Source organism: Echinops telfairi, unplaced genomic scaffold, assembly GCF_000313985.2.
Source record: "Echinops telfairi isolate 266 unplaced genomic scaffold, ASM31398v2 ScPeMD7_7457;HRSCAF=8495, whole genome shotgun sequence".
NCBI classification, from domain to species: Eukaryota; Metazoa; Chordata; class Mammalia; order Afrosoricida; family Tenrecidae; genus Echinops; species Echinops telfairi.
This window is the reverse complement of record NW_022111357.1, coordinates 45,146,514-45,171,078: the sequence shown is the minus strand read 5'-3', so window position 1 is coordinate 45,171,078 and position 24,565 is coordinate 45,146,514. Positions and strand designations below refer to the sequence as shown.

The 24,565-nt window shown below is 60.1% G+C and overlaps 2 protein-coding genes across 7 annotated transcripts; one reads left to right on the top strand and one right to left on the bottom strand.

Annotated features, from left to right (window-relative positions):
* The first annotated feature begins 8 nt into the window (after nucleotides 1-8).
* Nucleotides 9-22,793, top strand: UPF1 (UPF1 RNA helicase and ATPase). Of its 6 annotated transcripts, none has more exons than XM_004705248.2 (24): nucleotides 9-314; nucleotides 9,987-10,129; nucleotides 11,314-11,403; nucleotides 12,881-13,048; nucleotides 13,143-13,323; nucleotides 13,984-14,145; nucleotides 14,373-14,457; nucleotides 14,635-14,733; nucleotides 15,153-15,261; nucleotides 15,351-15,510; nucleotides 15,596-15,714; nucleotides 15,873-16,037; nucleotides 16,111-16,225; nucleotides 17,144-17,287; nucleotides 17,534-17,747; nucleotides 17,831-17,948; nucleotides 18,156-18,312; nucleotides 18,602-18,744; nucleotides 19,346-19,520; nucleotides 19,599-19,680; nucleotides 20,463-20,624; nucleotides 20,705-20,922; nucleotides 21,004-21,126; nucleotides 21,308-22,793. In XM_004705248.2, exons 1-23 carry the CDS (start codon nucleotides 90-92, stop codon nucleotides 21,121-21,123), a joined length of 3,354 nt encoding a protein of 1,117 aa, XP_004705305.1. In that variant the 5' UTR covers nucleotides 9-89; the 3' UTR covers nucleotides 21,124-21,126; nucleotides 21,308-22,793. The 6 variants fall into 6 exon arrangements, with proteins under 6 accessions (XP_004705305.1, XP_045154911.1, XP_012860823.1 ...); XM_045298976.1 differs by having other exon boundaries at nucleotides 14,635-14,771; nucleotides 15,146-15,261; nucleotides 19,599-19,746; XM_013005369.2 differs by having other exon boundaries at nucleotides 14,373-14,490.
* Nucleotides 22,794-23,138: 345 nt separating this feature from the next.
* On the bottom strand, nucleotides 23,139-24,564 carry GDF1 (growth differentiation factor 1; the record flags this gene model as incomplete). The annotated part of the gene is made up of 2 exons (XM_004705521.2): nucleotides 23,139-23,936; nucleotides 24,318-24,564. Coding segments are annotated over 2 exons (1,029 nt in total), but the record flags the coding sequence as incomplete, so codon positions are not given.
* Between the last annotated feature and the right edge of the window lies 1 nt (nucleotide 24,565).

Genomic DNA, 24,565 nt, shown 5'->3' with positions numbered 1-24,565 from the left:
GAGGGGCCTGCGGCCTGCGGCCTAGGTTTCCGCGCGGCGGCGGACTCGAGTACAGGCGGAGCGGCCCGGCCCGCGGTCCCGGCAGCGCCATGAGCGTGGAGGCGTACGGGCCCAGCTCGCAGACTCTCACCTTCCTGGACACGGAGGAGGCCGAGCTTCTGGGCGCCGACACGCAGGGCTCCGAGTTTGAGTTCACCGACTTCACCCTTCCCAGCCAGACTCAGACGCCCCCGGGCGGTCCTGGAGGCCCCGGGGCCGGCGGCGCTGGAGGCCCGGGCGGCGCGGGCGCTGCGGCCGGACAGCTCGACGCGCAGGTAAGCGGCGCATGGCCGGCCGGAAGCGGCGAGTCCCCCCCGCGCCTGCCAGCTGCCAGCTCCCTCTCCGGCCGACCCGAGGTCGCCGGCCTCGGGCTGCTTCTGGCCCGCCCCGGCCCCCCTTCGATGTGTTCCAGCACCCACCCCGTCAACCTGCCCTTGGAACCTCCCCCCGCCCCCCGAAGGGCTTTGGAGGTTCGCGGCCCGACTTCCCGCCCTGCCCGGGATCCCCTTGGACACGTCCAGGGGTCTCCCTCCAGCCTGCCTCTCACCCCGTTCTGAACGGATCCGAGGTGCCCTCCCCAGGGTCCAGGCCCCCATCCCGTCTCTTCCCTTCTGGGTTACCTCGCTGGTGTGCCTCCTTATCTCCGCTCTCCCAAATGAGTCCAGCCGTGTGAGGTGACCGGTTCCTAGGTCCAGGCCCTGCCCTGGGCTTGGGCTCTCCTGTCCGTGTCCAAGTTTCCTCCAGCCTGTTCCAGGGCCCCTCTGACCAGTCCTGGTTCCCCATTCTGAACAGATCTGGGGTGACCTGCTCGTTTCTCTCTGGCCTATTGGCTGCCCTCCCCCACCTGTGGCCTCCACCAGCTGGGCACCCCCATTCAGGCACAGGTTCACGTGTTCCCAGTCTGGGCACCTGGCAAGCAGAGGGTCCTGGCTTCCAGAGCCGAAGGGCCGTTTCACCTCTGATTTCCGACTCTCACGCGGGCTGGTTGTTAAGATTGTTCAAGAGACAGGTTACATTTTGTTTTTCTTTCTTGCATGGCTTGTTGTTGAAACCGACCTGTTACATAACCCGGGAGGCCGGCCTTGGGAAAGTTGGGTTCGAGTTTTGGTCTCCAGTGGGGTGGTGTCTGTGGGTTTTATTAAAGTGGGCCTGGCCCGTCGGAAACTGTATTCCTTTTTAATGGTATGACTGGTCAGAAGGACCACAGCGGGCCTTTGAGTTTGGGTTTGGGCTGTGAGCAGCACAGCTGCAGGTACTTCCTGGACCTGAGCCCTTGCTGGACTGGGAGCTGTGCATGCCCGGGCTCAGAAATGCTGGCTGCCCAGCTCCCTTCTTCAGACCCATCTTCACCCTCCACCAGCAAGCCTTCTCTGCCCGGAGCCTGCCCTTCCACGTCCTTTCCGGGAGTCTCAGTACCAGGGAGGGCTTTGAGGCTCCCCTGTCTCAGGTGCATTCCTGGGAGAAGATGGACAGCCTGGGCCGTGGGGAGCCACCTGCATCCTCAGCCCAAGGGAGGGGGGCTTCTATTCTAGTCTGTGAGTCACTCTCGTGGGTAGACCACCCACTTGGGCTTTCTTTTAGCTTCCAGGAGCAGTGGAACATACTTGACTCATTCTAACCCCAGATTCCTCAAAATAGAAGGGTTGCAGGGCGGGACACCGGGGAGAACAGGTGTGTGGAGACCAGTGTGGGGAGGCTTGCAACCTTGTTTGCATTTGGGCGTACTGGGTGGGAGTGAGGAGGGTGCGCTCGGTGAGTGGGCCAGAGCCTCCGTTTCGGCAGCTGTCAGACAGGGACAGCAGTATATTGTTCTAACTCTGCAGGTCACAAAGGAGCCCCAGTGGCATAGCGGGCTAGGAGTTGGACTGCAAGGTCAGCAGTTCAAAACCACCAACTCCTTCTCGGAAGAAAGATGAAGCTTTCTACTCCTGCAGAGTTAAGAGTCTCAGAAACCCACAGGCAGTTCTGCCCTACCCTGTAGGGTCTCTGGGAGTCGGAACCAACTCCGTGGCAGTGAGAGTCAGGTTGCAGGGAATCAAAAAGCTGGTGTGTGAGCAGACCACGTGGTGCAGACGGTGGTTTCTGCCTGGTGCCGGTGCTCAGGAGGCTGTGGATAAGCATCTGCTGTGGAGCAGCGGGCCGGGACCCAGACTGCTTGTGAAAGGCTGTTGAGCTATTGTGAATCCCTTTTTAACCGGAGCCAGTGTGAGACGAGACAGCAGGTTCTTGGATGGGGTGGCCTCAGGCCCTCGGGGTGCTGAGTTCTGTTTGTGATAAATTGCTGGGTGTGCCCTCTCTCCAATCGATTTATTTTCGTGCACCTGAGCTTTGAGATGTACAAAATGAGCGCATTATGTTGCTCCCAGGAAATAAACATGTGGCCAGGCTCTCTGGAGTTCCGGTGACAGGTGTTTTTGGTCCGCTGTGACACAAGGGTTTTTATTTCCATGCAAAGGTGTCCCCGCCCACCTGTTGGCCTACTTCCAGGGGAAGGAGGGTGGTTTCTGTGGGGGCTGCTGGAGGAGGGTCTGAATTTGGGGCTGGGAAAGTGTCTGAGAAGCATTGGAAAGTGGCGGCCAGTTGATTGGCTCCTGTGCCAGTCGGGGGCGTGAGTTGGCTGGATTGTTTGGGAAGGGTTTCCCTGCTTGCCCTCAGGAGTTGGCTGTGGAGCTGGCTTCTGTGGAGAGCACTTGGGGCTACATGAATTCACATATCACCAAGTCCACCCAGTCCTGGTGTGCAGTTGAGTGGCGTTTAGTTCGTTCTCGGGTTTTAAACCATTGTCGGTTGTGCAGAGAGCTCTGGGGCATAGCGGTGCTGCGCTGGGCTGGGATGCACCAGGACAGCAGTTTGAAACAGCCACCCAGCCGCTCCTTGGGAGAAATGTGGGGCGCTTTCTACTGTGAAGCGTTACAGTCCGGAAACTCACAGGGCCAGTTCTACTCTGCCTTATAGGTTCACTGTGAGTCGGCACAGGCTGGGGGCAGAGAGTTTCTTAATCAATTGTGCACCTGTAATCAATCTTTCCAGAAGAAGGCCTGTGCCCGTCATCGCTTCTCCTGCAACCCCTGACCCTGTGTGCACTCAGGGCTGTTCCAGGTGTAGGAACGCCCTTCTTTCCTGTGGGTGAATAATACTCTGGTCCATGAGGGCGGTCCCCTGGAGTTCTCAGCCATCCATTGGTGATGCTGGGGTATTGCCACCCTGGGGCTCCTGTGGAGAGTGCTGCCGGGGACATGTGCACTCTCTTCTGGTGGGTAGATTCTTGGGAGCAGAAGTGCAGGGGCACAGGGAGGTTCCACATGTAACTGTTGGGGAAGTACCCATCTTCTTCAATGTCTGTCAGTCACCATGGTCCCTCGTGTGCTCCCACTCTCCTGCCCATACCTGGTCAAACTGCCTGTCTGCCCACGCACCTGCTTACAGTTCAGGTAGTGCAGGCTGCAGGCACGCGCGTGTGAAAGAAAGCATTTTCTACCATCGATGTCCTGGCCCATCCCCCCTCAGTTTTGTTTTTTAACCCCCCTCCCTTTGTTGGTGAAATCTTTCGATGCACCTAAGCGTCTGATTTTGAGGTCCCAGTTACCTAGCTTGTCCTCTTTAATGTCCTTTGGTTTGGCCATTGCCTAGACTGTGCCAGTTTCTTGTACAGCGGGTTTCGTGTGCCAGCTAGGGTCCAGCGTGACTGCTGGATGGTTCAAATAGCATGCACTTTGTTTATCAGATGAAGCTGAGTCTTAGCAAAGCCCCTGAAGTCCTGGGGTAAGAGCCCAGACCCTGCCCTCCAAGTGCCCGGAAGATGGTGAAGGGAAAGGATTTTGCCCTTTCCTGCCCCTCCCACCCTTCTTGGAAGAATCGCCACTCATGCATGGACAGAGCGTCTGGCCCACCGAGGTCAACACAACCCTCGATTGTTGCTGTGGGCACGTCCCCTGCAAATAAGGAGATCCTGGTGCGAGCCCCAGCCTTCAGTCTCTCACTGCCATGGAGTCAATGGTGACTCTCAGCGACCCTACAGGACCGGGTAGAACTGGCCCTATAGGCTTCCTAGACTTAAGTCTTTACAGGAGTAGAAAGCCCCACGTGTCCCGTCCCGTCCCCCAGCGGTGAGTGGCTTCAGACTGCTGACTTAGCCCACTGCACGCTCACTATGCTGCTAGGGTTCCCGTGCCTTCAGAGTACTTACTAGTAGTCAGCCGACAAAGGCGCCCACCTTTGATGCAGTCTGCAACAGGCAGGGGCACACTGGACTGAAGAACTCTCCCTAGCAGTTCCAGGCGAGAATGGGGATGATGTGTTTGGTAGCGTTCACACGCTTGTGCCTGCTCAGACTCGAGTGCCCCACGCGGGAAACCCACAGGGCAGTGCTGTGGGGGGGGGGTGTGGTCACTGGTGGGAGAGGTGAGCAGCTTCTTGGACAGACACGTACCTGCCTGCCTGGGGGTTGGCCCGAAAGACATGGGAGCACATGTCACGTGGGGAACTGGAACCTGTTGCTAATGGTTACTTGTGGTGAGCAGTCACCTGGGACACCCGAGTGGACAAAAAGGGATGAAGTGCCTGTGGCGAGAGGCCTGTGGGCAGGGACCTGCCTTTAAATAGGAACCCAACTGTCTGTACCAGTGACTGTGGACACTGTGTGTCCTTCCTGGTTTGTTCTGTCTCCTGGAGCAGGCCTGGGCTGGACCTTGCCCCCTTGCCCCAGCGCCTGGTCTCTGTGGCTGCCTGCCCCCTGCTTGCTTCCACTGTAAGAAGAGTCTATCCCGAGGTACAGCAGGCCAGCCGCCCAATCTCCAAGGTCCTGCTCCGTCCCCCTCCAAGGCTTGACTGTACTGCTTGCAGAGAGAGCAGAGTGCCTGCCCCTCTGCCGAGAGTGGGCCTGGGCAACCCGTGGCGTCAGCGGGGCATGAGCCGAGTGATGTTTCCCACGGTGACCGAGCACTCTGTACAGCTGTGCCTGAGGCAATCAATGTGAGATGACCTGGCGGTCTCTCTCGGGAGGTATTTGCTGGGGTTGTTTCCAAACTGCCAGGACACTTCAGTGAGCAGAAAAAGGGGACAGGTTCCCTGAGGTGGCCAGTGGGGGTGGGGACACTCCAGGGAGGTGAACGAAAGGGCTCTGTAACCAGATTTGGCATGTGAAGGAAAGGTAACCCTAATATTAGCAAGATCGGCTTCGTTCACAGACCGTTGATCCCAGTGATCCCAAAGAGAAAGGCGTTTTGGTATCGTTGTAGTCCGTGGGCAGAGGAGACGTATTTTATCATCTGTCTGTGTGTGTACTTAGTACGCCTGTTGTCTTGATGCTGCCTCTCTGGTGACGTGTACTGTATTGACGGGATAAGTCCCCCGCCCCTGGCTTCACAGAGCTTACACGGCAAACTGGGATTGTCTCCTGGCCAGGGGTGTCACTGCAGGAGTGTTTAGAACACCAGACCTCCTCTCTCGGTAGATTGCCTTCATCGCACAACTATGGTGGCCCCTCCTCCCTGTGCCAGGAGCTGAGAGCTGCCCGCGTGGGGCTTCGTGTGAGGTGGTGGGCACAGCCAGCCTGACCTCACATCTTTCTCATCGGCAGCCTCACCACCAGTGCTGGGAAGAACATCTGGACCGCCTTGAGGAAGTGAGCCCCTGGCCAGCTGCACTGCCTGGGCATCACAAGGACCCCTGAGGACCGGTGACTGGGGAAGTGGTTCTCAACCTTCCTCATGCCTCCACCCTTTCATACAGTTCCTCAGGTGGTCGTGACCCCCCCAACCATAACATTTTTTTGTTGTTGCTGCTTCATCACTGTCATTTTGCTACTGTTATGAATCGGGCGACCCCTGGGAAAGGGTCATTCGACACACACACACACCCCCAAAGGAGGCTCGCCCCACAGCTTGAGAAACATTGCTGTGGAGGGTGAGAGGCTCTCGGGTGCCGCTGCACAAGGTGGTGTGGTGCTCTTTTGGAGGCTTGGAGGCTACTGGGTGCAGGGTGGCCTCGTAGGGGACAGGACAGCTGAGTGGGCATGCGTACTAGTGGTTCATGCTGTAGTGCTCATTAGACTTGAGCCTCTGCCCCTCCCCACTCAGTGGGGAACCGGGGGTGAGTGGACTCCCAGAGTCTTACAGGTAGAGCAGGGCAGGGGGAGGCCTTGTCAGTCCTGGCCGGGGCTTATGCTGTGGAGCCCTCAGGCTTGCCCAGGCCTGCTGTGTCAGCACACAGGCTCACCCTCCTGGGCCTTCATGCCTTTGCTCAGCTCAGAATGATGGGGGAGCTGAGCAGCTGGGATTATGAAGGGCCAGTTTGTAGCCCTTCCTCTGACGGCAGTGCTGGGGCACCGGAAGTCTCAGGCATTGTTGGGGTGAGAGCTGGTGGCCTGTGTAGCACAGCTCCGGTGGGCTCCTGCTGACTGGGTCCATAGATGAGCGGTGTCTAGTCACTTGTTGGCCTTGGGCACCAGACTGCATGGATGCCACCCCACCTCTGGGTGGAGGGGCTATTCATGCACAGCAGTTCTCAACCTGTGGGTCGCAACCCCCTTGGGGGTGGAATGACCCTTTCACAGGGGTCACCCGATTCATAACAGTAGCAAAATGACAGTGATGAAGTAGCAATGAAAATAATTTTACGGTTGGGGGGGTCACCACCACATGCGGTCGCAGCATTAAGAAGGTTGAGAACCGCTGTCCTAGGATCTCCTGTATGTGAATTCAGGAGACAGCCAAAAAACCAGGAGACCACCTGGGTCCTTGCTTCAGATCCTTCAGGGTAGAGAAGGCGCCTACCCCCTCTTTCCTGCCGAGATGCTCTAAAGCCAGACCCCTACAGGAGGCTGCACGCAGGGGCAAGGCGCAGCCCTTTGACGTCAGAGAATAGCCTGCGTGGGGTTTAGGGGTCACCTGGCACGGGTTTTCTCTGCAGTCAGGAAACCGTCAACCCCTGTGGGGTCCAGCAGCATAGCATCACTGTCCCCTCCCTCCCTGTCATCCTGTGAGCGATTCTTCTTTAGTCAGGTCAGTGATCGCCAATCCCAGGGCTAGATAGGGCTACTTAGAGGGCCCTGGACTTTGGACTGGACACTGAGTATCGAGAAGCTGTGTGGCAGGGCCAGGCAGGTGCTGGAGGTAAAGAGAGAGGGCTCTTCACAGGGGCACAGTGTGGAGACAGTGGATGTTAGCTTCGCCAGTTGGTGACGGGGCCTGCCACCACTCACTGCCCCCAACAGACTCGGACTGAGGGGCTTTCGCTGGAGCCCTCAGCCTTGGCAGGGCCCACTGTGGTAGCTGCAGTCTACTCGGGTCACCCGCCTCTGGTCAGAGCCCATGTTTGCGAGGTCAGACTGGTCGCACAGGAGACGAAAGACCCGTGAGGTGCGCCCTGTGCTAATGGTGGGTGAGAATACCAGCTGCTGCTGTTGGTCTGCCGGCAGGCGGCCTCGCGTGCGTTAGGTGGCCACAGCGGAGTATGGACCTCGCCGGGGGGTCAGAGCACACGTGTCCTTTTAGGACGAGGAGAGCAGGAGGGTGCATGCAGGTGTATGTGCTTCACGTGGTGGCTGGGTGCTCAGCTGTGGGAGGCCTCTTTTCCCCCCTCTGGCTTTTATTTTTCCCCCTGAATTTTCTTTTGTTTGGTATCGAGAATGGTTATTTTGTTATTGAGAGTGTATACAGCACAACGTACTTCACCAGTTTCTACATGTACAGTTCCGCACTTGGAAGGTGCATAGCTAGAATGTTCCTTAGAAGCAACGGAGCAAGACATCATCTCATGTACTTTGGCCAGCTTGTCTGGAGAGACCAGTCCCTGGAGGACCTCATGCTTGGTCAGGTAGAGAGGGACCGTGGAGAAGAGGAAGACCCTGACAAGATGGTTGTGCACAGTGGTTGCTTCGATGGGCTCAGACATAATTGGGAGGGTGGCACGGGTCCGGCAGGGTTTCCTTCTGTTGTACATCGAGAACTGATTGATGGCCCCTAACAACAACAGTAATTCAGTGCCATGACATCCTTTGAGTGGTACAGCTGTTCTCGCCCGCCTTTGACATAAACTCACTGCCTCCGAAGATTCCTGTCTCGTCTGCCTGTCTAGTTGGTCCGCTCGGGCCTGTGGAGATCACGGGCCCGTGCCTGCCATGGATGGGCTTTAACAGCAGTTTTGAGAGTAGTCAGTGTCTCGTCGTGTTGTACATAGGGTTGTTCTGAGTCAGAGCCGTGCTCAAGGCCCACATGGACTCAGGAAGCTCACCGAGGGTCCCGTCAGGAGCCCCGGTGGAGTTGTGGGTCGTGCTGGACTGCTAACCACAGGGCTGGCCATTGAAACTCACCAGCTGTTCTGAAGGAGAAAGATGAGGCTGCCTGCTCCCCTGAAGATTTTGTCTCAGACACCCTCAGGAGCAATTCTGCTCCGGACTTCAGGGCCATTTAGAGTCCGCAGGGACCCCTTATCAGTGGGTTTGGTTTTAAGGTAACTTCAGGTAATAATTTTGATTTAAGGTTTAAAGACATCTAATAAGCCTTGGGGTGAAGAACAGGCAGGGAGTCTGTCCCGGCTCACCGTTTGTGTTGGGGGTTGGAGGGGAGAGGTGCTGGGCTGGCCCTCGGGAGTCCCGGGCAGGGTGAGCAGACGGAGGACGTGCCTGCAGAGGGCATCAGAGTGCCAGGGGTTTAATGGCACCTGGTTGGTGCTTGCAAGGTTCCGATGAGTCTGGTCTGAAGTGTCAGGCCGGGTGTGGAGCTGACACCGGAGGGCAGGATGCTACCGTTGTTATAGGTGCTGCCTTGTGTGGGCGCATCTACAGACCCTCTGGGTGGACCTAGATGGTGTGGTGTACACCTGGGGCGCACCCAAGGGCCTCCCAGCAGGAGCCTTAGCTTGGAGGTAGAGGTGGAGGTGGGGGGCTTCCAGGAAGCTCCTACGTGCAAGGGGGATGGCCCTGTTAGGACCTCCACTGTGGGGAGCAGGGATGCAGACAGGGCCCTCATATACATATTAGTATATAAGTGTACTTCCTTCCTCTGCCCGCCTTGTCACTGACACACGTGGGCCCTCTCTGGCCCAGGCACCGGCCCCAGCGGCTCATTTATCTAGTCCGAAGGTCAGATGGATTTCTAAATCACTGTTGGTGTTAAAGCGGCTACTACTACCCAGTTAACGTGCATGCGCGAGCGGCCTTGTACCCCTGAACCCCAGCCTTGGCAGTGGGAAGCAGGCCTGCCAGCCCTCATACTCCGGTCGACCTGCTGCCCCGAGCTGCCGGTGTGGGCGTGGCTTTCTGTCTCTTCTCGGTGAGTCTAGTTGGGTGAAGGGGGCAGAGGCGCATGAGTCTGTGTGTCATCTCCGCTTCTGATGTTTGGGAGCGTGGAGGTGCAGGTGGCACCAAGGGTTCTTGTCTAAGAAGGGGTCCGTCCTTCTCGTGTGTGGTGCTAAGCAGCCTGCCTCGAGCGTGTGGGTGAGTGGCACAGCCGTTGCACAGCGGAGATGTCAGCCTTCTCCGGGGGGCCTGTGGGCGGCTGCCGTCCCTGCTCCACATACTCGCTGAGTGGTGCACAGCTGCGGGGATGGCGAGGCCCAGCTGACCATCTTCTCGCAGTTCGCCTGGTTGCCGTGCTGCACAACATGTATTAATGTGACTCAGATGCTGGGGCAGGGCTCAGGCAGGCAGGGGTCCCTACAGGTAGGTCACCTAGTGTTGTGGCTGACAAGGACCACACATCCCCATGGCTGTGTGGGTGTGTTGTGAGAGCAAAGTGTTTTCTAGATCCCTGTTGTGGTTGTGCCCCATGCCACCATGGTCGGCCTGGAGAGACGGGTGGGGTGGGGCTGGGAGGGGGTTGGTGACAGGATGTCTAACCAGCAGGATGCAGGGAGGGTGATGGGGAAACCGCTGAGGGTTCAAGGCAGGAGGTCGCCTGAGCTCCTCAGAGTCCCACTCAGCTTGGTGCCACCACCTTATACCCTAGGTTGGTGGGCCCGAGGGCATCCTACAGAATGGGGCCGTGGACGACAGCGTGGCTAAGACCAGCCAGTTGCTGGCAGAGCTAAACTTTGAGGAGGACGAGGAGGACACCTACTACACCAAGGACCTCCCCGTCCATGCGTGCAGGTAAGTCGGCCATCCTGGGCAGGGTGGACTCTGCCAACGGGGCAGGCTGCTCCACTGGGGCTAAGCTGTGCAGCTCTGGTCAGCTGTGCAAGCTGAGGCGACCCAGGTCCGTGGTGCATACAGGTTCCTGATACTGGACAGGAAGTGGGTTCATGCCCTTTGGGGCTCCCAGTTACCCAGCTGATGGTGTGGCCCCCACTTTCCAGGGTTCCATTGCTCCCCAGAAAAGAGCCTTCTTCCATTTGGGAGTCTGGGTCTGGAGGCCAGGGATGGTCCTTCTACAAAGTCCACCCCGAAGTGGCTAAGATTCTAGAAAAGCTAGTGGTCACTGACTAGACCCGTCTCTGGACCAAATTTAGAGACTGTATCCAGAGCAGATTCCTTCTTTGGGTCCTGATGAGGAAGTGGCCAGGACTCGAATGCTGGCACCTCTAGTGGGCAACCAGGAGGCTCTGTCTGGCTCTGGCCTGGCCTCTTAGACGCAGTCTCTCCGAGCCAGTTTCTCTCTCCAGTCTGTGCTTGCCACAGAGTGCACGTGGGCGCCTCCTGTGGTGCGGTTGCAGGTGGTGCAGCCTGGCCTGGCCCCTTCCCAGGATCCCCCTAGCAGACGGGCAGGGCAGGAGGAGGGTTCCGGCTCCCTTTGAGCTGGGAACCTGGCTGGCCGCGCTGTGGACTCCTGCCTGCAGCTCCTCTGCGCAGACTGCAGGGTTGGTTTTCTGAAACACAATCCCCAGGGGGAACCCCACCCCCACCCCCCCATCCCCGCTGGATGGACTGCTCTCCTGGGAGAACAGCGCCCTCTATTGGCAAGGCTCAGCGATAGCAGCTGCAACCGTATTTTGTTTCAGGGCAGCTAACGGTACTGGGACAACTGTGTGTCTCTGCACTTCTGAAACTGCATGAGAAGTGGGGTGGCTGAAATGGCCTCAGCATGTCCAGCCTGCGTCCCGCCAGAGGGCCGCTTTGCTGCTGGGTGGTGACCCCGAGGCAGCCCTGTCGTCCCTGTGTTTCTGGGGTTGAGCAGCATGTGGGCACTGTGCATTTGATTTTGTTATTGGGGTGGTTGGGTTTGAATATTTGTGTTTAACGAAAAACTTAAAAATGTTGTAAAAGGAAAGAATTTTACATCCAGCCAAATTAAAACCAGAGGTGCCTGCCTCTGATTGCCGCTCTTGCCTCCTCAGTTACTGTGGGATCCACGACCCCGCCTGCGTGGTGTACTGCAACACCAGCAAGAAGTGGTTCTGCAACGGGCGTGGGAACACCTCCGGCAGGTCGGTCCCCCACCCCCTGGGCCCTTATTTAAACCTGCCAGCCAGGGGGTCTCTGTGTGCGTGGCAGAGCCATCCAGCAAGCCCGGCCTTTCTCCCCCTCGGTGACGGGCTTAACGTGAAGCAGACGGTGGTGTGTGCTCGCCTTGATGAGCTAGCGGGCTTGATTTACTCTCGGTGGTTCTCTTTATTGTGCAAGGAGGGTTGGCTTCATTCGAAGTCCCGCTTTCATTTATCTGTTTCGGCATGATGAGCCCCTGGCACGCCTGCTCATCTTCATTATGGTGAGGCCCGCCGTGCTGCCTGCCTGGGATCATGTGCCCGGGATGCCCTCTCGGGACTGAATGAGGCACCCCAGAGGGTTGGGTCCGTTCTGGCCTTCCCATCGGCTGGTCACGAGCCCGCCTGGTGCTTGTGTTGAGGGGACTGGTGTTGGCTGGGCACTGAGCAGCAGACCGCCGGTCTGCCCATGCTGGGAGTGGCAGCCGTGTTGCTGCTCCGAGGCTTACTCTGGGAGAAGGAGAATGACAGGTGCCAGCAGGCTTGACTCTCAGACAGAAAAACAGCCTACGTTGCCCAAGGTGCTCACCCAGGGTGCGGGGGTCTGCGGAAGGTCCTTGGGGAGAGGAGGACAGGACACATTCAGGACACACACACTCACGCCCCTTCCTCAGAATGTTCTGGTGATCGAGGTGTTGCTTTCTTGGCATAAACTCCAGCAGGAAAAGCAGTTTAATAAAATCTGGAGTTGGCGCCTCCACTTCCTGCTAAGTCCAGGCCAGTGAGCCGGGCCCTGTACAGACAGGCTCCCCTGCCAACTCCAGTGGGCGGTGTCCAGCCAGCTTACTCCAGTGATTTGAGCGGGGGAAGGGGTGTGTTGGGGCTGCAGTGGCCAGAGAAGTGGGTGAGGAAGGCCTAGGAACTGGGAACTCTGGAAGGGCCTCTTGGTGTCTGAGCTAAAGCTGGCAGTGGGGTGTGCAGATGTGAAGGGAGAGGCCCATGGGCTCCTCCTGTCCTGAGGCCTGGAGCCCACGTCAACCCGTTGGGTAAAACCGTGGGCCCCAGATGGCCGGCTGGAGTCAGGGTCAGCTGCGGGTTGAAGAGAAAGGACAAGGAGGAAGAGAGCTCCCGCTCAAGGAGGAGTGTGCATCCCCACAAGCTCCTTCCTGGGCGATCATGTGTCCTTGGGGCAAGGAGAGGCAGGCATGGGGCTGCAGGGAGCCACATCAGGGCGGGGAGAGTGAGGAGGCCTTTAGGAGGCAGCTTGACTTAGGAGCTGGGAGGCAGATCTCCTGCGAGGTACAGTCAGGTGCAGTTGTGCTTGGTGGGAGCCAGGTCAGGGGAGTTGGGCTCCAAGGACACCAGCCTCAGAGAGGGAGGGAGGGAGTGCAGTGGGAAGCCAGGGAGCAGGGCGGGAGTGGTGGCGGGGTGTGTGTCTGTGTCTGTCTGGAGGATGTGAGCATGTGTCACCTGGCTGCAGCCACATCGTCAACCACCTCGTGAGGGCCAAGTGCAAGGAGGTGACGCTGCACAAGGACGGGCCACTGGGCGAGACGGTGCTGGAGTGCTACAACTGCGGCTGCCGCAACGTCTTCCTGCTCGGCTTCATCCCTGCCAAGGCCGACTCGGTCGTGGTGCTGCTGTGCAGGTACGGGCTGGGCTGGGCCTCAGAGCTCTTTGTGAGCACAGGAGGCCCACTGGTGCTGTCCCCACCCAGCCAACCTGTGTCGGGGCCCCTGCAGGCAACCATGCGCCAGCCAAAGCAGCCTGAAGGACATCAACTGGGACAGCTCGCAGTGGCAGCCACTGATCCAGGACCGCTGCTTCCTGTCGTGGCTGGTGAAAATCCCCTCCGAGCAGGAGCAGCTGCGGGCACGGCAGATCACCGCGCAGCAGATCAACAAGCTGGAGGAGCTCTGGAAGGTAGGCTGCCAGGCGCCGGGTGCAGATTGAACCAGAGGTAGACTGCGGGGGGCATGCCAAAGGGGTGGGGTCCTGGACACAGGTGGCACTCAATAGCCATGTCACTAGAGGGCAGATCCTTGTCTTTTGGTAACAGAGAGCTAGGTAGGGCCTCAGGGGGCTGGGTAAGGAGGTGCGGTGGGCAGGAGAAAGGGCGAGGAGACAAGACCACTCCATTGTACCTGTTGCAAGTGGCCCCAAGGCTGTGGCCCCCAGAGAGGTCAGTGTGGAAGGACTCTAGGAGGGTGCCACAGGCCATGCCCCCCACAGAAGCCCTCCTTGGTGCTGGACACACGAGTCCTGAGGGGGGAGAGGTCTCAGGAGCTACCTCAGACGTGTTCATTAGATGCCACTGTAAGGAGAAATTACAAATACAGATGGATTTGCACCTGGGGTGTGAGTCCCAGGGACCCCCAAGGACTGTCTCACAGGATGCTGCCCACCCAAGTCTTTCTCCTGGGGGAGGCCATGTACTCCTAGGGCAGGGAAGGGAGAGACCAGGACACCCAGGCTCCTCTCACCACCTCGAAAGCCATCAGGAGCCTCCCAGGTGGGCTGGGGAGGTGGTCCAGCCCAAGGAGAGCAGAGGGGGACGTGGGCTGTGCTGCCTGCTGGCCACAGGAGAACCCGTCAGCCACGCTGGAGGACCTGGAGAAGCCAGGCGTGGATGAGGAGCCGCAGCACGTGCTCCTGCGCTATGAGGATGCCTACCAGTACCAGAACATCTTTGGGCCGCTGGTCAAACTGGAGGCTGACTACGACAAGAAGCTCAAGGAGTCCCAGGTGAGGTGGCTCCGCTGGAGCACAGCGCCTTTGGCATCATGGGGGCCAGCGTGCCCTGGCTGCCCTCCACTGTCCCTTCTCAGCTCCCCAGAAGACTCCGTCTGTCTGCAAGTCTGGGCATCACACTCCCACTGCTGTCCAGCCTGGGGCTGTGGGCGCTGGCCTGAGGGCCGGTGGGCAGGTGTGGCTGTGCGGGCTGACTTGGCTCTTGTCTTCCGTGTGCTCAGACTCAAGATAACATCACGGTCAGGTGGGACCTGGGCCTTAACAAGAAGAGAATCGCCTACTTCACTTTGCCCAAGACTGACTCTGGTAATGAGGATTTAGTCATAATTTGGTTAAGAGGTGATTGTTTAAGTTTTAAAATACTTGGAACCATAATAGCATAAGTGCCCATTCCTGTAAAGTGCCCCTCAGTTTCACCTTCCCTTTGGATGGGGCCGCAGCAAGGGTGGACGTACTAACCGTGTCCCATCTTTCTTCCGGAAGACATGCGGCTGATGCAGGGGGACGAGATCTGCCTACGCTACAAGGGGGACCTGGCGCCCCTGTGGAAAGGGATCGGCCACGTCATCAAGGTCCCTGACAGTATCCTCCACGCCCGGAGCGCTGGGGCGAGCAGACAGGTGGGGAGGGCCAGGAGGGCCGCACAGCCATGGCCAGAGTCTCTTTACCAGCGGGAAGTCCCCCCTCACCCCCTCCCCTTCCCCCGCGGCAGAGGGCGTGTGTTTGTGCTTGTCTCTGTGGCTTGGGGAGCCCGTGGCAGTTGGGATGCACCCAGCCTGACCTGTTGGCCTTGCTTGTCTCTCAGACAAGCTCCTCGTGAGCACGAGGCCCTGCGTGCAGGTCCCTGAGCCCCGAGGGTGGGACTGTGGCCGGGGGTGGGGGCCTGGGGCCCGTGCACGAGAGCACAGTCGCGCTGTGAGGAGGGTCTGTGGACGCCTGGTGGGCAGGACTCCGGCCGGAGAGTCCACTTTCCGAGGACACCCCCTTAACTCAGCACACAGACTACGGCGATGAGATTGCGATTGAGCTGCGGAGTAGCGTGGGCGCCCCGGTGGAGGTGACCCACAACTTCCAGGTGGACTTCGTGTGGAAGTCGACTTCGTTTGACAGGTGGGTGGTGTGTCCCCCCACGTGGCCCCCACCCCGCTTGCAGCGGCCCGGGGCCTGGGCCGCTCGCTCACCACAGGCTCTCCTCCCAGGATGCAGAGCGCACTGAAGACGTTTGCGGTGGACGAGACCTCCGTGTCCGGCTACATCTACCACAAGCTGCTGGGCCACGAGGTGGAGGATGTCATCATCAAGTGCCAGCTGCCCAAGCGCTTCACCGCCCAGGGCCTCCCCGACCTCAACCACTCCCAGGTCCGCACCGGCCCCAGGAGGCCCCCCCCTGTCTTTGTGGGCGGCGGCGGGGAGTGTGCCCGTCTGACAGCTCGCGTGTTTGAAGGTGTATGCCGTGAAGACGGTGCTGCAGAGGCCTCTGAGCCTGATCCAGGGGCCGCCGGGCACTGGCAAGACCGTGACCTCAGCCACCATCGTCTACCACCTGGCACGGCAAGGCAACGGGTAAGCAGGGAGTGGGGTGGGGGGACCTGGGACACAGTCACACAGGCTGCCCTGCGTCTCTGCCTCTCGGTGGCTGAGGAGGGTTTCCTGGCGTGGCATGAGGTAGTGGTGCTGCTTCTGGTGGCCACTGAGACCAGGCCGTCCCGGGTGTGCTGCAGGCCGGTGCTGGTGTGCGCCCCCAGCAACATTGCGGTGGACCAGCTGACGGAGAAGATCCACCAGACGGGGCTGAAGGTGGTGCGGCTCTGCGCCAAGAGCCGTGAGGCCATCGACTCCCCCGTGTCCTTCCTGGCGCTGCACAACCAGATCAGGAACATGGATAGGTAAGTGGAGGCTTGTCTGGATGGAGGGAGGTGTGGCCCCTGCCCTTCCCTCTCACGGGTCTGTGGCTTCTAGCATGCCAGAGCTGCAGAAGCTGCAGCAGCTCAAGGATGAGACCGGGGAGCTGTCGTCAGCGGACGAGAAGCGATACCGGGCCCTGAAGCGCACTGCTGAGAGGGAACTGCTCATGGTGCGTGCAGCTCGGGGCTGGACGGGGGCGGGAGTCGGGGCAGGGAGAGTGTCCTGCTCAGCACCTGGCGGCACACACGGGTCAGCTGGGGGAAGGTATAGACGGTCCCTTTTGCTCGGTGTCTCTGTCTACTTTGGGATGTCGGCTTGCCTGAATCACGAGGTTTTCAAAACAGCCTGCTTGGCTGGGAGCCTGGGAAGTGGATCTAGAACTTTCTTTCAAAGGGTTTGTGTTACTCTGGGTAGACTTGAGAAACAAATTTATGGACACACATATGTGTTTAAGAAAGAGGTTTATATACAAGAGCAATTGAACATGGAGAAAACATCCCAGCCCAAGCCAGATCAAGTCCTTAAGTCCAGTATTAACCCATACGTCTGATACCAATCAAAGTCCTCTTTGGACTCAAGAAATGCGTGCAATGACGCTGAATGCAGGATGATCACAGGCCAGTGGGTAGAAAGTCTTTGGATCCAGTGGTGGTATAAGCATCTCAGTGCTGGCAGGGTTCTCCGCGTGGCTTCTCCAGTTCCCAGGGCACAGGTCTATCAGCGTAGTGCCATGTGTCTTGTCAGTAGAGCGTCTCCAAGGGAGTGAGCCAGGAGAGAGAGAGAGACACTCTCCTGCCTCCAAGGAGGAAATCCAGGAATTCCCAGCATTCTCAGGGGGAAGACCATGTCCACACAGAGGCCTCATTGGCTGTAAAAGATTTGACAGACTAGACTCCACCCCTTCACTCGAAATCCTCTCAGATTGACACCAGGCGCTGTAACTACTGCAGAGTGAAACCACACCACAAGGGGAGGGTCCTTGAGGTGCAGTGTCCCCCTAGGATCCTTTGGGCCAGGGTCTACCTGATGCCGCATGTGACTCAGGCCCCAAGGACACTGCAGGTAAGAAGACCCTGTTCTCCCACAGAATGCGGACGTCATCTGCTGCACGTGTGTGGGTGCAGGCGACCCTCGGCTGGCCAAGATGCAGTTCCGCTCCATTCTCATTGATGAGAGCACGCAGGCCACCGAGCCCGAGTGCATGGTGCCTGTGGTCCTAGGGGCCAAGCAGGTAAGAAGCCGTGTGCCTTGGCAGGAGGTCACGAGCCCTCTTTGCTATGCGAGCTTGGCTCTGGCACATGTGGGCCTCCTGTCCAGCAGGGCAGGTGAGGCATGGGCCCAGGAGAACCATGGCAGCCACTCTGCCCATGGAGGGCAAGTGCCTGGGGCACATGGGGAACTGGTGTCCCACCTGCCTCTGGGCATCAGCCCTGTGAGATGTGTCTGCTCAAGCCCCTTGCTTCTCCTCCCCCTGCAGCTGATCCTCGTGGGCGACCACTGCCAGCTGGGCCCTGTGGTGATGTGCAAAAAGGCGGCTAAGGCCGGCCTGTCACAGTCGCTGTTTGAGCGACTCGTGGTGCTGGGCATTCGGCCCATCCGCCTGCAGGTGCAGTACCGGATGCACCCTGCACTCAGCGCTTTTCCCTCCAACATCTTCTACGAGGGATCCCTGCAGAACGGTGTGACCGCAGGTAACAGCTATCCTCCTCTCCCTCCCCCCTCGCTCTCCTCCCAGCCCACAGTGGCTCTGACGTCAGCTCTGTTCCCCTGACAGCGGATCGTGTGAAGAAGGGCTTTGACTTCCAGTGGCCCCAGCCCGACAAGCCCATGTTTTTCTACGTAACTCAGGGCCAAGAGGAGATCGCCAGCTCCGGTACTTCCTACCTGAACCGGTGAGCATGATTAACCACCCCACACACACACACACACACACACACACACATGATTAAACACATACACACACACCCTCACTCCCACAAGGAGTCTCCTGGCTTGATGCCACAGCCCAGGCCTCCTGAGCCAATGTGAGCTCCAGACAGTGCCTGTGCAGCCAGAGGCACTGGGCCCAGCACTGATCCCATAGGCATGTGCTTTCCTAGGACGGAAGCTGCCAATGTGGAGAAAATCACTACAAAGTTGTTGAAGGCGGGTGCCAAGCCAGACCAGATTGGCATCATCACTCCCTACGAGGGCCAGCGCTCGTACCTGGTGCAGTACATGCAGTTCAGCGGCTCCCTGCACACCAAGCTCTACCAGGTATTGCCACCATGCCCCTCCACCCCCAGGCACCAGGAGGGCCCTCTTCTGCCTGCCCCTTTACCCTCGGGGAAACTAGCGATTCGCAGGGAACAGAAGCGCGGGAAAGGCAAGTCAGGCAGCAGCTGTGAAACAACCACACCGCCAGGGGCATAGGGATCCTCACGGTCTGCCCTGTGGGGGGCCCGGATGGGGAAGACTGGCGGGGGAGGGGGGAGTGGAGACAGTGCTCAGTGACCTTTGGGCCCCAGGTGAGTCCTCCTGTTAATGACAGCGGAACCCCTTTCAGGAAGTGGAGATCGCCAGCGTGGACGCCTTCCAGGGCCGAGAGAAGGACTTCATCATCCTCTCGTGTGTGCGGGCCAATGAGCACCAGGGCATTGGCTTCCTCAACGACCCCCGGCGCCTCAATGTGGCCCTGACCAGGGCAAGGTACACTGGGTGTCCCTTCATGCTTGGCCAGGAGAAACCCCTCTTGGCCTGTTCACAGGCCCTCCACCAGGGTGTAGGGCCCCCAGAGGGCTTTACAGCAGGCAAAGAGCCCACCCAATGTGCTAATCATACAAGTCACGGGTCTTGGTCAATTGGTCTGCGGTTGACTTTTCTCTGGAGGAGGCCCCTAGGAGGGCTCCTACCCTGCCTGGGTCAGGTCCAGCTCTGGTCCTGAGAAATAAGACACCTGCACGAGAACCAGAGCGTTGTGTCCCTGAGGCCTCCACTCAGGATCTGCCAGCAGCACCTCAACTGCCCAGACACCTGGAGCTGTGCCAGTCGCAGGGTGTTGGCCCCTGCCTTCCCAGGTCACAACAGAGGCATGTCTACCAGGCCTGGGGCTGGGGGCTGAGGGAAGGGCTGGTGACGTGCCCGCCTCTCCAAGTCCTCTACCTGGGGGTCCTGCCATCCACATCACCTGCAGCGTCCCAGCCCTTCATCTCCTGAGGAGCCTCCCTCATGCCAGAGAACACGCCACGACCAGGGCCCCTCAAGGCCTCTCTGCTGTGGTCCTGAGCTGTCCTCTGGTGACCACTCACAGGTACGGGGTCATCATTGTCGGTAACCCGAAGGCCCTGTCAAAGCAGCCCTTGTGGAACCACCTGCTGAACTACTACAAGGAGCAGAAGGTGCTGGTGGAGGGGCCCCTCAACAATCTGCGCGAGAGCCTCATGCAGTTCAGCAAGCCGCGCAAGCTGGTCAACACCATCAACCCGGTGAGCGGGCGGGCGGCCCCGGCCCCCACTAGGCTCATCCTGGGGTGGCGAATTCCTCACCGGTGTGCCTCTCTGCAGGGAGCCCGCTTTATGACCACCGCCATGTATGACGCCCGTGAGGCCATCATCCCAGGGTCCGTGTACGACCGCAGCAGCCAAGGCAAGTCCGCAGGGGGAACACACACTCCTGGGATGGCTGCCCCTGGACTGAGTCCCTCCTTCAGTGGTGCGTGTCTACCCCCCACCCCCAGTTCTCAGACCTCAGTCCTCTTGATGGCCTGGCATGTGTGGGGCTCGGGGCAGGGTCTGGCCTGAGGCTGAAGGCCTCACTGTGCCCTCAGAGGCGGCCGCTGTCCCCATCCAGCTTCCCATGCTCACGGCAGGGGAGAGTTTCCCAGGGCCACGCTCCAGTCTCTGGGCCAGCATGGTCTTCAGCCCCCTGTGGGCTCCCACCTCTGTGCCTGGTACTCCCGGAATCTTCCCCACGCCGCCCTTCATGGCTTGCCCTCAGCCCCTCCTTACTGCCTCCTTCCTCTTCCCTGAACCCAGTGGTGGGCCTTGTTTCTTGTGGGTGGGGTGAGGAGGGGTGTACCGTGAGCTTCCAGCAACTCCTCCCTGCCAGGGAGCTCTTCCTGCTCACTGTGGGTTGGGGTGCTGCAGAGGCCAGGGAGAGCCTGCCGTGGCAAGGACTTGGTTCCTGCCTTGCCACTTTCAGTTGCTCCTGCACTTGGCACTCAGGCCAGCAGGCCTCCCGCCCCTGGGTACTCATCAGTCACCTGGGGAAGCCTGGGCTCAGCTAGGATGGAGCTCGGGGGCTGCCCTTCGGGCTCCCCTGTGCAGATGAGGCAAAGGGTGGGCCCAAGCCACACGCCACCCCTAGCTGCAGGACGGAGTCGATGGTGGGCGGGGCTTGGGCCTCATCCTTCTCCCTTGCACCCCCAGGTCGTCCCTCAAGCATGTACTTCCAGACCCATGACCAGATTGGCATGATCAGTGCAGGCCCCAGCCACGTGGCGGCTATGAACATCCCCATCCCCTTCAATCTGGTCATGCCACCCATGCCACCGCCTGGCTACTTTGGGCAGGCGAATGGCCCGGCCGCAGGTAATCCCTGCCCCTGCCCGCCCGCCTACTGACAGGGAAGCTGCCGCCTTGCTGCCCATCACCTTGTTCTTCTCTTCCAGGCCGGGGCACCCCAAAAGGCAAAACAGGCCGCGGAGGACGTCAGAAGAACCGCTTTGGTCTCCCAGGACCCAGCCAGACCACGCTCCCCAGCAGCCAGGCCAGCCAGGACGTGGTCTCGCAGCCCTTCTCGCAGGGCGCACTGACACAGGGCTACGTCTCCATGAGCCAGCCCTCACAGATGAGCCAGCCAGGGCTCTCCCAACCGGAGCTGTCCCAGGTGTGCCCAGCCACGAGGCCTGTGTTGTCTGGGCTTCCTGACCCTGCTTTCCCCGGGGCTCACCCCCACTTTGTCTTCCAGGACAGTTACCTCGGGGATGAGTTCAAGTCCCAGATTGACGTGGCGCTATCACAGGACTCCACGTACCAGGGAGAGCGGGCCTACCAGCATGGCGGGGTCCCTGGGCTGTCCCAGTATTAGAAGGCAAGCCTTTGGGGCAGGAGTGAGACGGCACGAGCCCAAAGTCCCCGGGCCTGGTGGTCGACACAGGGAGGGGCAGGGGCGGGGTGGGGGGCCTGGCAGGTGGTCCTCGGGCATTGTGGTAGTGTGGGTCCTCTGGTTGCTGTCCCTGGGGTCACCCTGATGCTCCTCCCCTCACCTGCAGGCAGCGGCGGAAGAGCTAAGCGACGTGGCTTAGTGCATCAGCATCTTATTCTGGGTAATAAAAAATAAAAATAAATGGATACCTGTTTTCCACTGCTAAAACTGAAGCACCACTGTGAGCAACAGGAGAGGGGAGAGGAGCAGCGAGGGAGAGGAGGAGGAGGAGGAGGAGCAGCAGCAGCAGCGAGGCCACGCGCCACTGCCGGCCCACGGCGAGGAGACAGAGAGTGCCGACGTGCCCGCCCGCCCCCGGCGGCCCAGCCTGAGGCCGGGCTCCTGCGTCCACACGCGTCCACCCGGGTCTGCGAGCGGGCGGGCGGGCAGAAGACCCTCAGCTCAGAGTAGCCCTTTCCTCTGTTCTTGCTTTTATTTTCTTCTGTCGAAAGGGGACTACGTTTTAGCAGGAGAAACTCCACACTTCGTGCAGATCAGGCTCCTGGGGGGTGTGGTGAGCCCTGCCATCTGCTGCCGCCGCCGCCCATGTTCTGAAAGGGTTTCATTTGAAGAAATAATGGTGTTTGGGATTTTTGTTTTGTTTGTTTGTTTTATTATGTTTTTAAAAGATTGTTTTAAAGGAGTACTGAAAGCTACACTTTTCCTAAGTTTCTCTCTAAAATCTTAACGGTGGACCTGGGAGACACAAGAAGCTTCCAGAAGCAAAGTTTAAACAAGCCAACAAAACTCAAAATTGGGACGGCACCCATATGGACCAGAGCGAGCGAGCGGGAGGAGCATTTTGGGGTCTAGCTTCGGCGTCAGTCAGCTTGCAGCAAGACGAACGGGCCATGAGCCGAGCTCTGCTGGACTCTGAGCAGCAAAGCCGCCCCTTGGCAGGCGGGCAGGCCCGCCGCCCTGAGCCAGTGCTCCAGGCCCAGCCAGGAAGAGCCTCTCATGGGGACAGGGCCTGGCGGGCAGAGACCAGAGGGTGGGAACGCAACCGCCCTGCTGGAGGCTGTTCCCTGGCCCAGGACCCATCTGGAGAACTTATCAGAAGGGCGCCTACAAGGTCCATGGGCCTTTCCCAAGAGGTGGGCCACCCCAACCGGATCCCCTTCATCTGCGAGGCGCTCGGCCACAGTGGGCTTGGGCCTGGTGTTTGGGGGAGAAGCACATTCAGAGAAGCCCTAGTGGCGGGGATTGCAGGGTCGGCCCCTTGGCAGGGCAAGGGCACCCAGCCTTGGTGAGGCTGTGAGTGGTTCTGGTTGGGAGACCCGCGCTCCTGCAAACTGAAGTTGGGGCTTGGTCTCCATGGCACCCACTTACTTGGTGACCCAGAGCCCTGTGGCTGTCACTGGCCCAGCCCTGCCCCTACCCTCTGCCCCTTGGTGAATGCTTGCCTCGGCTCCGCGCTTTCACTTTGTTCTGTGCCTTCGGAGCGGCGCTCCCCCGAGTTCGACATCTTGGAGCGCTCGCCAAGGCTGTGTAACTCTTGATTTTTGGTCAATTTGTTTTAAGCTGTTTTGTCACCAATAAAATATTAATAAGCAGCTCTGGCGTTGGTTCTGGGGGATGGGGCCGTGGGGGTGGGCAACTCTGGTGTGCAGGGAGGTGGGGGCCCTGGGGACAAGACCCTGCTAGAGCAGTCCCTGGAGGCAGCCCAGGAGCAGCTTTTGAGCCATGCTGTGACACAGCTGTAGCCAGCCTGGGGACCGAGCTAAGGGCTCAGAAGACTTGAGCCAGTGTCTTCACACCCAGTACCCCAGCTTCCCACCCCTGGAAGCGAGGCCGCCACTGCCTTCCCAGGGAGAGTGCAAAACGGGAGGAAACCAGCCGCCTGGACCTCAAGTGTTTTATTGTCTGACCCAATAGCCCCCCCCCCGCCGCCCCACACACACACTGCTTCCTTGGTCAGCGGCAGCCGCATTCATCCACCACCATGTCCTCATAGTGCCGGAGCACCACGTTGTCGCTGTTGTCAAAAAAGAGAACGGAGATGGGCGAGAGACGTGCGGGCACGCAACAGGGCAGGCCACTCTGGGCGCCGGGCGCCACTGAGTACATGAGCGCGCGCAGCGCCGCGTGGTTGAACGCCGGCTGCCCCGTGGCGCCCAGGGCGGAGGGTAGAGCGCACGGCCCTTGGCAGTAGTTGGCCATGAATCCTCGAGGGGCGATGATCCAATGATGCCAGCCCACCTCGCGGAAGCTCACGTAGAGCCGCCGCGCGCGGCAAGGACCGCCGCCAGCTACCGGGGCCACTTCGCGCCGCGGCCGAACTGGGGGGTAACAGAAGCGCGGATCCAGGGTCACCAGCAGCAGCGCAGCCTCGGTCAGGCGCGCGCAGGCGCCAGGGCCCCGGGGGTGCAGTGCCAGCGCCAGGCGCAGAGTACTCGGCGCCGAGACATTGCGGGCCCAGGCGGCGTCCAGCAGCTCCGCGCGCACCGGCGTGCGCAGCGAGGGGACCACCAGGCGCAGCGGCATCCCGAGGGCGGACTCGGAACGCGGCCCAGGCGCGAGCCCCACGCTCAGCTCCCAGCCGTCCGTCGGGCCCGCGGCCCCCTCCGCAAAGCGCAGCTCCAGTCGCGCGCTGCTCAGGCGCTCGGCGGGTCCCACGGCCGACAGGTCGAAGACGGCGGTCCACGCGGGGCACAAGTCGGCAGCCGACGCAGACTCCGGGGGCCGCGCAGCAGCACCTGGGAAGGTCGGGGTGTCCGCAATGAGTTCTGGTGCCGTGTGAGGGATCGCTAGGAAGCGGGGGCGCCCGTGGGATAGAAGTCGGTCGGAGTGGGGGCAGGGCTGGGCTGTGAGCGGGGGGCCTGCGAACTAGCCGGAGCGGGGGCGGAAGGATGCTGGCGGGGGTCGGGCCCATCTACTGGGAGGCATCAAATGGTGTGAAGTACCAGAGGTGGGGGCAGGGCCTCGGCTGCAAGAAAGGGGGTCCTCCCAGGCCAGGGAAACCCCTCGACGGGTGACCGCGGCGTGCAGAGGGCGGGAGGGGACACAAGGGGCCTCTCCCCTCTCGCTTGCGGCCCGGGCGCCCCGAGGGGACTCCGCTTCTCCCCAGCTCTGCTCACCGCGGTCCTGAACGTGGCGCACGATGTTTCCGGCGACCCCCAGCTCCTCCATGTGGCACGGCCGCGGGGTGGCCCCCAGGGACATCCGCCGCGAGCCTGCCCTGGTCTCCTGGGGGTCTCGGAGTCGGAACAGGCGCCACATGACGGGGGGCACGGGCCGAGGTGTGGAGTCGCCCCGGGGCACCTCGCGCAGCCCGAGGGCCTGGAGCAGGGTGGCAGCGGGACCTGGGGGTGCCTGGGCGCGGGCC